Source organism: Echiichthys vipera (assembly GCF_963691815.1).
Source record: "Echiichthys vipera genome assembly, chromosome: 8".
In the NCBI taxonomy this organism is placed as follows: domain Eukaryota; kingdom Metazoa; phylum Chordata; class Actinopteri; order Perciformes; family Trachinidae; genus Echiichthys; species Echiichthys vipera.
In genome coordinates this window covers 33,320,469-33,336,322 of record NC_139833.1, presented here as the reverse complement: position 1 = coordinate 33,336,322, position 15,854 = coordinate 33,320,469, and the positions used below count along the sequence as shown (strand labels likewise).

General features: G+C 39.5%; 1 protein-coding gene across 1 annotated transcript in view; it reads right to left on the bottom strand.

The window, feature by feature from the left end:
- LOC310950731 (dolichyl-diphosphooligosaccharide--protein glycosyltransferase subunit STT3B-like) overlaps positions 1–15,854 on the bottom strand; it is an 81,173-nt gene that overhangs the window by 33,334 nt on the left and 31,985 nt on the right. The window contains exons 6-7 of the mRNA XM_083918690.1: positions 3,498–3,596; positions 2,516–2,662 (exon numbers count right to left, since the gene is read on the bottom strand). Coding sequence (XP_083774816.1) covers positions 2,516–2,662; positions 3,498–3,596 — 246 coding nt within the window. The remainder of the gene's footprint in view (positions 1–2,515; positions 2,663–3,497; positions 3,597–15,854) is intronic.

Here is a 15,854-nt window from a genome sequence, read left to right as displayed (position 1 = left end):
TGGAAATGCTTATTATGTTATTCTAATCTTTATTATTATTGGAAATGCTTTGAGCATTTCCAACTATTGTTATCCTGTTTGGCCATTTTGTTTATTTTTGGAATGCTTTAAGGCAAGTCCTTTTAAACATACTCCACTGGGAAATGGATCTACTTCCACAAATTTTCAGCTACAGACTCCATACAAATTTTAAACAACCTAATAGATTTTGAATAATTCAATTTTCATTCAGATGTTTTTGATATCTTTTACAGTTTTTAAATGATCTTTTTTTGAGTTTTCAATGGGTGTGTATTGGAGGGAATGTTAAGCCACAGAGCATGAGTCTCAACCGTCAGAGTGGAGAGCAACAGAAAGAAAATCTCTCTTAAACTGCTATTGTGTCCACAATTTTTACTCTTCCTACATCATTTCAATATTAAAATGTAGAAACACTTGTGCCCTTTCTAAAGATGTAGCTTTGAAAGCAATCAGACTCATATATTTGGCACAGGGAGCCTCCAAGTAACAGAAAGTCAACCAACTGCCAGATTGACTCCAATAGTAACGGAACAAGAGTTGATCAGTTTCTGGGTCTTTGTAAAAACTGCTCTCACACTCACCGTTTTTGGACTACACCACACAAATCTTACACTAAATGTCCACCAGGGTGTCTTTACTCTCACCACCAGAGATCTAAGCGCTTAGAGTTATGGTCTTTGATCTAGAAGACTGAGTTTGAATGGTGCCCTCCAATACATTCTCTATGAGTCTCTGTCTGCCTCATGAGTCAAAGAGGACTGACATCATCACTGCAGTCTGACACTCAAGCTGTGTGTGTGTGTGTGGGTCTTGGAGACATCTACTGTCTTACTTTCTATGTCTGTCTGTCTGTTTGTCTTATTCTTCCTGTCTTACTCTCTCTGTCTATCTGCATGTATGTCTATCTGCTTGTCTGTCTTACTCTCTCTGTCTGTCTGTCTGCATGTCTGTCTGTCTTACTCCGTCTGTCTAACTGACTAGACTCACTCTTATCTACACATTACACACATTTCCTACATTAGTGCTATTATTCCTCTTTTGAATCCCATTCATACTAATTAGACCCTTTTCAACATTTCCAACGTATCCATTCTTCATCAACTGCTTCTCCAAACACACTAGCAATGCAGATTAGTGTCAGCTTTTAGACAATGCTTCAAGTATAAAAATAAAAAATATATATATTATGGGTATTATTCATTCTCTAAATGCTTTGCAGCTATTAAGTTTTAATATTATTTTCAAATATTCAGCAGTTTCATATCTTTTTACATATTCAGCTTTTTATATTCTTTTCAAATATTAAACTTTTTATACTTTTGCAAACATTAAGCTTTTTTTCAGTGTAGCTTCAGCATTTAAGCATTTCTACACATTTTTGTTTCAGATTTATCTGTCCCCATGGAAACCAGGGCTGTGACAAGTGAAATTGATTGATGGAGACACTGACCCAATGACTTAACAGTTGCTCAGAAATCAGACAGAACGAATCTAATTTGACATTTCCAATAGATCTCTGATTGGTCCTTTGTATTTTTGCTTGAACTTTATATTGTATCAGGCTGATGTAAACATTATAGTCAGCATCTTCAGTAAAGACTCCTTTCGTTCACAGGAAAATAGGTTTTTCAATACAACTTTTGAATTTTTAGCCAAGAGAGTGTTGTTGCCACAAATGCTATCACATCCTTTGTCTGGACAGATTTCTTAAGTGTTAGTCTGCTACGGGGGTGTCCAATCCTGCTACATGTTATAGGTTTCTCCCTGCTTTAACACACCTGAGTCTTATTTTCTATGTGGCACAAATCTCTCCTTGTCAGTAATCAGCATTCAATCAATTCTGTCACTTTAGCTGCTTGATAACGAGCAGAGCATTTGACTCCGGTGTGTTGGAGCAGAGAGAAACCTAACGTTACTTACATGTTTAAGGTGGTAGGTCATGTTCGTCTAACGTTACTTACATGTTTTAAGGTGGTAGGTCATGTTTGTCTAATGTTACTTACATATTTTAAGGTTGTAGGTCATGTTCGTCTAACGTTAATTACATGTTTTAAGGTGGTAGGTCATGTTCGTCTAACGTTACTTACATGTTTTAAGGTGGTAGGTCATGTTTGTCTAACGTTACTTACATGTTTTAAGGTGGTAGGTAATGTTCGTCTAAGGTTAACCTACATGTTTAAGGTGGTAGGTCATGTTCGTCTAACGTTACTTACATGTTTTAAGGTGGTAGGTCATGTCCATCTAACGTTACTTAAATGTTTAAGGTGGTAGGTCATGTTCATCTAACGTTACCTACATGTTTAAGGTGGTAGGTCATGTTCGTCTAACGTACTTACATGTTTTAAGGTGGTAGGTCATGTTCGTCTAACGTTACTTAAATGTTTAAGGTGGTAGGTCATCTTGCCACAAAAGAATAAACCAAAATGTGCTCGCTTAATTGAAAGTTTAAATTAGTTACTTTGAACTAAGTGCACCGTCCTGTGTGTGCACTAACCTGTGTACGTCAGATAGATGACAGAGAGAAAAACCACTCCTGCAGCCAGGGACACTCCAAGGAAAAACAGAGTCTGGAACTCCTGCCTGGTCAGTCTGTCCTTCAGGTACTGCAGGAAGGCATAGACCTGCAGCAGCACAAACACTCCTGCAGAGGTATTAAATCTTTGTTTTACATGGGCCAAAACAGTGACAAGAACAAACAAGTTTGGATTTTAAAACCAAGATGAAGGGTTCAGTTTAGATTATTTTTATTGTCTTGTCAATAAATGATTGTATTTATTGTTTACTTTTGTATGATTTTCTGTTAGTGTCTCAAACTTAGTTTCTAATGCACTGTAAATCAATTATATAAAACCTTTGTCAGCATGCTTTACATGTCATTTAAAATTGAACCAGTGCTTTTGTTAAAGAAATGAGCATTTAACAAGAAGTACATCACATCCACTTCACTTGCGCGTTTCAGTACCGTGCAGGTGTAAAAGATTTAAAGCTCACTGCACACTGTACTCTCACTGTCCTCCACAGCCACAGTGGCACTGCCTGATGGGGCTGGTATAAACAACTGTCTCAGGTCAATGGTGACAAACTGGTCTTGAAGGTTCAAACACAGATTTAATTTATGGATCTCATTTTGTAGCAGTGGAAATAAAAAAAAAAGCTTCATTGATACTTTAAAAATAAAGACTTTTAAAAAATCTGTCTATAACAATAACATGCATGTATCATGTTAGTGTGGGGAATCTCTAGATACCTCACGCTTCAATTTAATGATAAAAAAAGTTCATCTGAAACTAAAATGAGGCTTCAGCAGTCAGAGTTAAATCAAGTAGGTAAGATTATGTTGTTTTACGAGGAAAAACCTTCTTTGTGCTTCCACACGCTTTTGCAATGATTTTTATAAATGAAAACTCACTCCATAGGCCTGCACAACACACATTATAAGAACTTTCCAACCAGACCACAGGTTATTGGTTACTGACCTGCAGCAGCCATATGTTCACTAGTCCTGATTGGCTGAAAGCCCACAAAGGGGATCTGCATGGACAAGACCAGGCCGATGATGTAGAAGGTGCTGTAGGCTGGAGGGACAAACAAACAGTTAAGACCAGTTCACAACTTACTTACATTCATGTGACTATTCATCCACTCTTCCTTAGACCTAAAACAATATGAATCCAACTGTAAACTAGCACCCTGTAGAAGAGAAGTCCATCTTAAAGGATATGTCTGGTGATGTTCTTACTGTCAATAACTCCCATGAACTCATCCTAACACCAAGGGTTTTCTAAGATTTGAGGACATTATGGGCTTAGCCTGGACTTCTGTAGGGGGGGGTCCACAATTCATTTTTACCTTATTTACAGTCAAAGCACACATCTTAATCACTTAACCATTGAAACGGACCTCTAAAACTCCTGAGTTAGTGTCACTAACAGGGTGGTGAATTTCCATCTAGAGAGGCAATGTCTCCACAGACATACAACTATTGGAATAATCAGCAAAAAGGCAATAAGACCTTTTATTCGTAGGTCACATGATCAATCACCATTGTTTTAACTCACTCTGTGATAGGTAGGAACTTAAAAGGCAATTAACTAGATGAGAATCCTACAGATTATATCTTTAGGTAGAAACAGATGACTTCAACTGCTATCACTAAATACTTATTAAACACTCCAATGTATATCTGTCAGCAGTGGTTTATTTGAAAGGATTTTTCTTTTACTTAAACACAGTGGACCAACGCCATAATGTAAATTAATTTAATGCAAAGTGAAAATAGGAGTATGGCCTGTTATATAAACAAGGAAACCTACACTCGTGAAAAAGGGAATGGATGTCTTACTACGGCATGGCTTTGTTTATTGTGTTCCTCCCCCAAGCATCACACACTTCTTTATCTGCCTTCTGGTGAATTTGTAAGCACCAATTTGTGCCTTTTCTGCATCAGATTATGGTGGAAATGTCATGGACTTCCTGTTTCAACCTTACACAGTTGCTTCATCTTGCTTTCGTTTTATGGCAGAGAACCACAATTGCTCCTGGGATTGCATACTGTCACGACTTACTTCATCACATGCATTGTTGCATCTGTTGAGTCCTAATAAAAGTCAAAATGATGGACCTACGCACTCCCCTTTACTCTTCTCGCTGTACCTTGAGTCATTTAGCACTGACAATCGGATCCTGGATGTGATTATCTTAGAGGTCATTTTATAGAGTGAACTCAAGTTTCAAAAATGCTCTCACTACAATGAAATGGCTACTATGGAGACTAACATCATGACACTTGAATACAATTATAACACAAAATAAAACATTTGTACGTACTGCATGTGAAAAACTGCATGTTTTTCACCAAAACTCTCTGGATTATTATAAAGTGGACATGTCAGAGGAGAACTGGTCCAGAGGGACTTCAGTGATGAGAGGACGTTCAGTTTATTTGTGTCTGAAATATTATGTTGGACATAGGATGGGGAAAGACTGAACTCAAATTGTGTAAAGAAGTCAGTTCAGTTTGGAGGAGGAAGTGTCATGGTTTGGGGGAAGTTTTCTGCAGCAGGAGTTGGGCCTCTTGTTCAGCTACATGTCAGGGTGAATGCAAATGTTTATGTGAACCTTCTTCAGCAACATGAAATACCTTCACAGCATATTAGAGTGCCTTGGTTATTTTTTAAAAACATGCTAGTACAGCAGTGGTATAGCCACAGTTGATATTCTATCAAATTCTGACCAATAAAAAATAACAATATTTCAGAATAAATCGAGAATTTCTAAATTGTTTTCCAATTTTGATCTCCATTGGTTATACATACACAGTATATGCTGTACAGTATATTATATGAGGGAGGTTTTTTTTCTGGCCAAACTTTTGGCTGAGCAGCAGGGGAAACCGTCTCCTTGGTCTGAACGGGCAGGTTTCAGAACGTTGCAGACCTGCACTGTGCAAGTAGTTGCAAGTTTCAACTTGACTCGTTGCAAATCTTTGGTCTGAAATGGGCTTAAGAGGATTAAGCCTCAGAGTTACACACTTGGTAATCAGCACCACAACAAGCCCATAGGGGTCAGAGACACTGAAAGAAAGTTTCAATAACAAAAGTGTCTAAACAAGCTCTGCTGGTTGAAAATTGCCAATGAACTAGGGTTATCATAAATATCCATACTAAAAATAAGTAATCGAATACGATACTAGGTGGCAAAAGTATGGATACAAACAGTGACATCATTGCCTCCTCCAGTTTACAAGCAACATGACCCAGCAGTGCTGGAAGCACACAGACACACACAGCTCGTCTCTCTCTAGCAGGTGAGCACACGACAGCGAACGCTTATCCACCCTAACAACACTGAGCTGGATAAACATGGCAAGTTCTGCTGCTGGAGGGCCTTCACGAACAGTTTTGGTAGAAAAGGAAAAAAGCAAAAGTGCCATTTGGAAGAATTTTGCATACGAGGCTAGCGACCAGGGAAAGGCTAAGGACAGGACGAGCCAATATGTAAACAATGCTACAAAGTGGTTGCGACGAAGTAGAGTAGCACATCAAACTTGGTGAAACACCGTCACGACCGGCAGATGAGTAAAGCTCAGTTGCAACAACATTGAGGCATTAAACACTTAACGTTTTGTCTGTTAAGTGATCATTAAGCTAACGTTAGCGGCTAGCAGCTATTGATAATAACAACGCAACTGTTAACGGCGGATCTAAGCATCTAACATCTGTCTAATGTTAAGAGACGTCAGTTTAACAGGTTAACACAAGTATATGTATCTGAAGTATTATTTTTCTGTTAGAGTCCCAGACTGGAAGTGGCAGTAAGGCCACCTAAATGTTCATACACCTGTGTGAAGAGTGTGGACTGCATTATGATACCTTCTAGAAGTGGACCGGTTCACAAAATCCACTGTTCGGTTCTGAAATAATAAGGCAGCTTGCTTAGGGATTACTGTAACAATCTTAAATGAAAGTGAAGTGAGATTTTGAAACAGTAGGAGAGACATTGCTGCATTTACGCATTTATATATTTATTTGGCAAAAAGGTAAACAATTGTTTGCCTTCTAGGTAAGAATATAAACACTTTTACAGTATCAAATCTTAGAAAAAAATGAAGAAAATAGGTTTTCTATCACCAAAATACGCACAAACAGCAATCACTGAACTGACTGAATAAAGGCTACATCAGGGTTATTCAATTAATGAAGGGCAAGAAAAAGATGAGCATCACATTAATGGATATTGTAAAACAATGCAGTGACATAGGAGTACATACAGTATATTGTCTTTTAGGGATGCTCGATATTGGCTTTTCTGCCGATATCCGATATTCCGATATTGTCCAACCCTTAATTTCCGATACCGATATCACCGAATACCGATATATGCAGCCTTTTTACACCAAAATTCATCACATATCACCTATTATGGAATTAACACATTATGCCTAATGTTATTGTGATGCCCCACTGGATGCATACATAAATGCAACACGGCTTTTCAAATGTAAACACAGTCCGTACAAAATAAGTTATTGAAAAAAGTGCCATTCATTTATTTGTTTGTGTTTTTAGAGAGAATATTTTGCCTCAAACAACACTACAGACAACATCACAACAAGGAAGATGCATAGCTTCAGTCCAGAGTAGTAAACAAACATAGTTCTCTTTTCCCAGACTGAGTAACGACAGAGCCGTAACTTGACAAATAATACAATCAATAAATTAGCAGTTAAGCTCAACATGCTAACCTGTATTGGATCTAATGGATACAGCACCAGAAATTACCTTCTCGACGTGACTGTAAACAATGCTGTACAGTTCGGGTAAACACTGGTCTGAGAAATACTTACGACTGGGCATGACATAACGTGGCTCCACAAGTTTGGTGAATCCGGCATCTTGAAAGATAGAAAAAGTTTGTTTCTCGGTGTCGGCTGTTGCTTCTTTTCATCACTTTGCTGCACAGATGTAGCGTATCACTCCGCATGATTCTTCTTGAGGTGGATGATCAAATTTGATGTATTAAAGGAAGACGCCTTGTTTCCTCCTCTCATAACCAACGCCTTGCAGTCATTGCAAAGCGCACATTCACTGTTAGTAGATGACACTTGGAAATACTTCCAAACCACGGACATCTCATGCACCGGGAGAGCTGAAGCTTGCTAGCCACGGTTAGCAACCTACGAGTGAAGCGTGTTGTTGTTGTTATACGTCATCAAGCACGCGCCTGTAAACGGCCCGTGTTGCATTCAGGTACACTCGGAAATGCTGAAGCCTACAGAACTAACATCGGTTGTAAAAACCCGATACCGATAATTCCCGATATTAAATTTTTTACTCAATATCGGCCGATAATATCGGTGGGCCGATATTATCGGACATCCCTATTGTCTTTATTTGATCAATGTAAATAGTAGTCATAGGCCTCAAAGTGCAACAAGCTTGTCAAAAAACAATCCTTGTTGAATGAACAAACCTGTGAACCAGAGGGTTTCACTCAATTATTGGACTAAAGTACAAGTTTGAGGTTCTTGTCTTTTACTTGAGTATTTTATTTACATGCTACTTTATACTTCTACTCCACTACAAATCAGTGGAAATATTCTACTTTTTACTGCACTACATTTATCCGATTACTTCAGTTACTAGTTACTTTATTTATTCATCAAAAACTGGACTGACACAAATGAACGTAACATAAATGCAGAGTAGTATGATTTTTATCAACTTCTCCTCTTCACACGCAGCTATGGCTGCAGAGTAAACTCAGGCTTCACAGAGACAGAAAAAAAAACTTCTCTGTCCGTTCTCTGGTGAACTGACAGTTTTCTGTGTCAACTTTTCTTTTTTTCAGAGTAGAAAGAGACGTTGATGTGGTGATTTAACAACGGATTTAACCAGACAGAAACGAACAAACAAGGCGGAGTTTAGCGAGCTGTTACCAAGAGGATTCAGAAACCCACGAAGAAGAGCGTAGCGGACACGTGCGTAGCGGGAACGTGCGTAGCGGGAGAGTGCGTAGCGTTGTGGCCGTGTGCCTACAAGGAGAGCGTGGAGCAAGCCTCCCAGCGCGCCGGGACTTGACGCGATGAGACAGATACGAGAGAGTACAGCGGTCATGAAGGCTTACGCTACATTGCACCTCATAAACCGAAAGGTACACACGTGTACTGAACCGTGACATGCGTACTGAACGGGACGGATTTTTCCGGTACACCGTTCCACCCCTAATACCTTCTGTGTTTTAATATTCTATACACTTTTCAGGAAGTTCATTTTTTTTTTAATTGATTTTTGCAGACCAGAACGCAGAAAAAGGTAAAACACATGTACAGACAGGGACTTCCGGTCCTAGCCTGGTCAGATGCGTACATGAACTGATGAAGCCTCTTAGATGAGAGGTGAAACGTCTTCCTAGACAAAACAACCAGTCCAGTTGTTTTTGCCTGAAATTGTTTTGAGGATAACGATGACCTGGACGAATGAGAACATTCACAGGCTTATTGCACAAGAATTTGGGTCGGCAACCCTAAAAAGGGTGCAGGACATGAAAGGTTGGCTCGGAAAATATCTGAGAGGTGAAACGTCTTCCTAGACAAACAGCCAGTCCAGTTGTTTTTGACTGAAATTGCTTTGAGGATAACGATGACCTGGACGAATGAGAACATTCACAGGCTTAATGCAATATAATGATATCAAGGTGGTGTCACTAAATATCAATGGCCTGAACAATAAAAAAAAGAGGTAAAGCTTTAACTAAGTTTAGAAAAGAGAGGATGCAGATTCTTTTTTTACAGGAGACACACCTATCGCGAGAGGAGCACGAAACGTTAAAAAAATTAGGATACAGGAATTAATTTGCCAGTTCTTTTGGTCAAAACCATAAGAGGGGTGTGGCAATATTGATTGTTAACACCATAAAGTTTGAATTGATCAAGGAAGTTGCTGATAAGGAGGGAAGATATATCATGATTAAAGGGAAATTAGAAAATCAACTGGTGACACTATTCAATGTGTATGCCCCTCCGGAAAGCGGGAAAGCTTTCTTTCAGAAAATATTTGATCTCATAAATTTGGAAACGGAAGGGACATTGATATGCGGCAGGGACTTCAATGTGGTATTAAACTACAGGTTGGACACAACAAGTCTGAAGAGAAATAAAAAGCAAGTTAATAGATTTATGAAGACGGTGTTGTCAGAAATGGATATGTTAGATGTATGGAGAGAACTCCACCCAGTTGATCGGGATTATACTCACTACTCGGAGAAATACAGTATGGAGACTTAACGAAGGTATACTGAACAACAAGGGATTAGTTGAAGAATTAAAAGGGGAAATAATTAGATATAGGGAGTAAAACGATAATGGGGAAGTAGACCTAAGAATTTTGTGGGATGCCCTTAAAGCTGTAATAAGGGGGAGGCTGATTTCATACACAGCTTATGCCATTAGCCAGATTAGAAACGTATCAGAAACAAATTGAAGAATTGAGTGAATTGGAACACCATCATAAACAGACAAAAGACTTGACAATACTTAATCGGATAAAAGAAGTTAGGAAAAAAGTAGACGATATCCTGTTGGAAGAGGTGGAAAGGAAAGCTGGTATATAAAACAAACTTACTATGAGGGAGGTTCTAAAGCCAAAAAAAATACTGCGAGACGGATAGAAACAACAAACATTAAATAATAAACATAAAATAAGAGATCCTACAACCAATAAAAGCCTATATGAACCAGAAGAATTAGAGAAAATATTTGTGGAATATTAGGGCGCACTCACACTGTCCTTCCGCACCATCCACGGCCCGCCTGAGAGAGGTGGGCTTTTGTAGAGCGCGTTTGCACATATGCGAGCGTGCGCACGTGTACGAGCACGAGGCCTACGACGGTTCTGACGTAATTTATGTGCGCCTGTTCGGACATAGAAAATAGAAGGACGGACCATGCACGGACATTTAACAACAACAACAATGGCGGCAAAAGGTTCACGTTGGTGTGATGCGGAGGTGGAGTGTTTACTGCAGATTTGGTCGGATAAAAATATTCAAACACAGTCGACAAGACGCACAAAAACTCTGAGGTCTATGGAAAGATTTGTAAACAAAGAGACGCATCGCGATGACGTCAATCAATGCGTGTGACGTGTTATGGCGTGATGACGTTGGACAGCAAGAAGCATTTGCGCGAGGCCCAGGCAGTGTGAGTACAAACGGGGCTGGCCAGCAGGGGGAGAGGGAGGGGGGGACAAGTACCCTAATGCCCGGGGCGCGGTGCGGAAGGACAGTGTGAGTGCGCCCTTACAGTACATTATATGCACAGCCTACCTCAGTGGGTGAAGAGGATTTAGGGAAGTTTTTAGATCAGTTAGATCTGCCAACAATAGGTACAAAGCAGAATGCGATGTTGACCTCCAAAATAACAGCAGAAGAGATTGAAAAGGCAATTAGTCGGGCTAAATCAGGGAAATCCCCAGGAGCTAATGGATTGGGCACCTCCTTTTACAAAACATTTAAAGAGGAGTTAACCCCACTATTATGCAACTCATTTAACTATAGTCTCAAGAATCTCTCCCTCGTGGAAAGAAGCTATTATCACTGTTATTCCAAAGGAAGATAAAGAGTATTGCTGTAATTACAGAGCAATATCAATACTAAATATAGATTATAAACTCTACACCTCCATTATAGCCAAGAGATTAGAGACATTTATGCAGGATTTGATTGATGAAGATCAGACTGGCTTCATTAAATAAGGACTCTACATGTCATTGAGAAGGTACAAAAGGAGGGAGATAGTGTAATTTTGGTAAGCATAGATGCGGAAAAAGGCGTTTGACAGTGTGAATTGGGCATTTCTGTATAAGGTCTTGGAAAAATTGGGATTTAATGAGCTTTCTGTAAACTGTATTAAGTCAATATATCAGGAACCAATGGCAAGGATCAGAATAAATGGTAGTTTGATGAAGCGATTCAACCTGGGAAGGGGAACGAGGCAGGGCTGTTGCCTCTCACTAAGTCTCTTTGCGCTGTTTGTCGAACCATTAGCTCAGATGATTAGGCAGGAGGGAGAAATTAAAGGGGTGACAATAGGACAGGAGGAGCACAAGATAGGGCTATTCGTGGATGATATATTAATCTTTCTAAAACAACCTAATGAAAGCTTCCCAAAAACACAGATTTTGTCAATAAACTATTCTCCATCTCAAGTGTTAAAGGACACATATAAGCTCAAGTGGAATGCTAAGTCAATAAAGTATCTAGGGGTAAATATCACAAAAGGACTAGACAAGCTTTATGATGCGAATTACACAAAAATAAATCAAGAAATTATGAGGGACTTGGAGAGATAGTCAATGACCAATTTTGATTTCGGCTCAAGGATAGAGATAGTTAAGATACATACCTTACCAAGGCTTCTATATCTGTTACAATCACTGCCAGTGATGATCCCACAAAAACAATTCATTGAATGGAATAGGTGGATATCGAGATTTATATGGGGAGGAAAGAAACCCAGGATCAGATACAAAACTCTGCAGCACCCAAAGGGCAAAGGAGGCCTGGCTTTAACAAGCCTTAGGGAATATTTTTACGCCCCACAAATAAGACTTCTGATATATTGGTGTAATTATGAGTTTGTCGCAAGATGGAAAAGTATAGAATTAGGGCAAAAGGACATTGAAATACGAAACTTAATAGCCCACAAAGGACTATTGCACGAGTTAGGTAACCAATTGGATACAATAACCAAGACTACAGTTAAAATGTGGAACAAGGTTGTTGAAAGATATAAATGGGAGAAAGAGGTAAAGATTCTGAGTTGGTTTGCGTCTGACCCAAGGTTTGTACCTGGTGTGATTGATAAAGGGTTTAAACAATGGACAAAAAAAGGCATTACAGCATTTTGCACCATGGTTGAGTGGGGGAAGCTGCAGAGTTTTGAAAAGCTACTGGATAAATTTAGTTTAGATGAGCATGAACTATTTTGATACCAACAGATAAGGGATTATTATGAGAAGGAGATAAAAACTGACACTGACAATTAAGTTATTAATGTGTTTTTGAAAGCCTATGAAGGGAAAAAATGTAAAGTAATCTCAACCCTATACAAAGGTTTGTTGTCTTACAGAAAGATCTCCTCTCTTTATATCAAAGAAAAATGGGAAAAAGAGTTGAGGGAACAAATTACTGAGGAGGAATGGTTTGTTATTTGTAAAACGCAGTGCACGGCCACCAGCTCCAGGAGTTGGAGCGAATTCAATATGAAAAATACGGTCAGGTTTTTTATAACCCCAAACATTAGGAAGGAAACTACAGGTAACGATCAACCATGCTGGAGACTATGTGGAGACATGAATGTTGCCCATATGCAAATTTTTGGTCTTGCCAAGGGATAATAGGATATTGGGATAAAATATGGCGGGGTTTAAGAAAAATAATAGGATACGGGATACCAAAGTCATGTAAGATACTCTATTTGGGAAATCTAACACAAGACATAATATGAAAAGAAGATGAGTATCTTGTTAAAGTTCTGCTATCTGCTAGTAAAAAAGCCATTACAAGGTTATGGTATAAAACTGAACCACCGACCGAGGAGCAGTGGGGTGAGCACTGTGGAAGAAATATATGTAATGGAGAAAATTACACATAAACTACGACTTCAAGAGACACAATTTCAGGAAAAATGGGAAAAATGGACAGATTATAGAACACAGCAGGAGGACACCACCAATACTACTGGACAGTAATGACATTGATATGTGATTTATTGCTTTATGGAGTGTGTAAAACTTGACACTGTAATTGTTGAAAGAAAACTTAAATAAAAAATAAGTTGAAAAAAAAAAAAACATGTAGAAAAAAAAGAAGATCATAGACCAAAACAGAAAAACCCCAACATGAATCCTGCTGTCCCTCCCAACAACCCACATCAGACACGGTCACAATAAAACAAAATAAAAACAAAACGTAACCGAATAACATGTAACATAAGTAGATAACGTTAAAGTAAAGTTAGTAAGTTAAAGTAAAAAACATTTTTAAAAAAAGGAAGAGAAAGAGGAAAAAAAAACACAAACTAATGGCAAAAATAATTAACGTAATTCAAGAAGGAGAAAGACAACAAAAATAAATAAATAAAGGGGGGGCTGTCTCGTTCCTTTCCGGCACTAGGTGTCCTCAGCATCGTCAGAAATAACAGTAATACTACTGCTCATAAAAGCCAGCAGCGGGTCCAAGGTTTTGTGGAATGCCTCCAAAGATCCCCTCTCCAACCGGAGACATTGTAAAATTTCACGAATCAAACTATTATGAGTCAGTGGAGAAACATGTTTGCATTTAATGAGAATGTTACGTCTGGCGAGCAGGGTGGTAAAGGCCACGACACATTGTGTAGTAATGGGCAGATTTTTAGATGGAGGGAGCCCAAAAAGAGAAGTCAGGGGATTTGTTTCCAAATTTGTGTTAAAAGCCTATTTGAGGGTTAGAAATATATCTGACCAAAATTCAGCAAGCTTCGGGCACGTCTAGAACATGTGTGCGTGGTCAGCTGGGGACTGCTTATAGCGGTTACATGCATCACTGTGACTAGGGTATATCTTAGCCAATTTAGCGTTGGTGAAATGGGCTCTTTGAAGCACCTTCCACTGTAATAGGCCATGCCTGGCACAAATCGAAGATGAGTGGACCAGTTTCAGAATGTCCCTCCACTGGTCATCAGTAATGTCTACCCTCAAATCCTTTTCCCACGTGTTTTTAGGTGATGCAGTGGGGACTGGGCTCAGAAGAGCAATCTTACTATAAATGACTGATGTCGTTTGTGTTGTACGTTGAGAGACAGGAATTGGTCCATCTCAGCTTCAGGGCGACGGTTCGGAAAATGTGGGAATTGCTTTAGAATAAAATGTCTCATTTGAAGGTACCGAAAAAAGTGGTTGTTAGGTATTTGTCGAAATAGATGCAAAGGACGCAAAAACCCATTCCTCATACAGGTCATTAACCGTTTTGAGGCCCTTATTCGACCATATGCGGAATGCAGGGTAGGTGCAGTAAGGGAGAAATGCATGATTATTCAAAACTGGGATGGGGACCGAAGCCCTTTGCAAGCCATACTGCTGCAATCGGATTGGATGAGACCTTGTTGGCAGTTATGGGGAGCTGTGAGCAAATCGTAGAGTGCAAAAAGTAGGAGGAAGATGTTATCTCAGTATGAGCCCATGGCCGACAGACGTCTGCAACTTCACCGCAGAGCCAATATAAAAGTTTATTAATGTTACAAGCCCAGAAGTAGTGGTGGAAATAAGGGAGTTCTAGTCCCCCTTCAGGTTTAGGGAGTTGGAGAATATGTTTTTTGATACGGGCTGGTTTATTTTGCCAGATAAAGGCATTAAGTTATTGGTCCAGGTTAGTGAAGAATGATTTGTTAAGACAAATTGGGAGGTGTTGAAAAAGGTACAGAAACATTTGTAAAATTACCATCTTAATAAAATTAACCTGGCCTGCAAGGGACAGGGGGAGGCCCGCCCATCTAGACAAGTCTGACTTGCATTTATCCAATAGCGGCTGGAAGTTCTTTTGAAAAAGGTCCCTGAAGGAGCTGGTGACAAACACCCCCAAATACTTGAACCCCTCGTCAGCTGTTTTAAAGGGGAATATGGATTGTGGGAGTGATCTCGCCAAGTTGTTGACAAGAACAACTCACTTTTCTGAATATTCAATTCATACCCCGATAGGTGTCCAAACTGATTCAGGATTGATAAAACTGGGGGGAGGGAGGTTGTGGGGTGAATAAGAGAAGGTCATCGGCATAATAGAAGAGTTTGTGGACCAGGCCAAAACGAGTGATGCCTTCAAACTCATTCTGGGTTCTAAGCCAGATGGCTAATGGCTCAATGGCTATGTTAAACAACAAGGGTGAGAGCGGACAGCCCTGCCGGGTCCCACGCATGAGAGGGAAACATGCTGAACAGACGCCATTAGTGTTTAAAGATGCAGAGGGGGTTCCATACAGAAGCTTAACCCAAGAAATAAAATTAGAATCAAAGCAAAATTTCTCCAAAACAAAACAGAGGAAGCCCCACTCTACCCGGTCGAAGGCTTTCTCCACATCTAGCGCCACTACGACCTCAGGAGTGTCCAATCCATGTGAGAATATGATGTTGAGCAGCCTTCTGATGTTGAAGAATGGATGTCTCCCTAATATGAAGCCTGTCTGGTCTTGTGAAATTAGCGATGACATCACACTTTAGAGGCGGAGCGTGAGGACCTTAGCAAGAATCTTACAATCTATGTTTAAAAGTGAGACCGGTCTAAAGCTGCCACATGATGTAGGA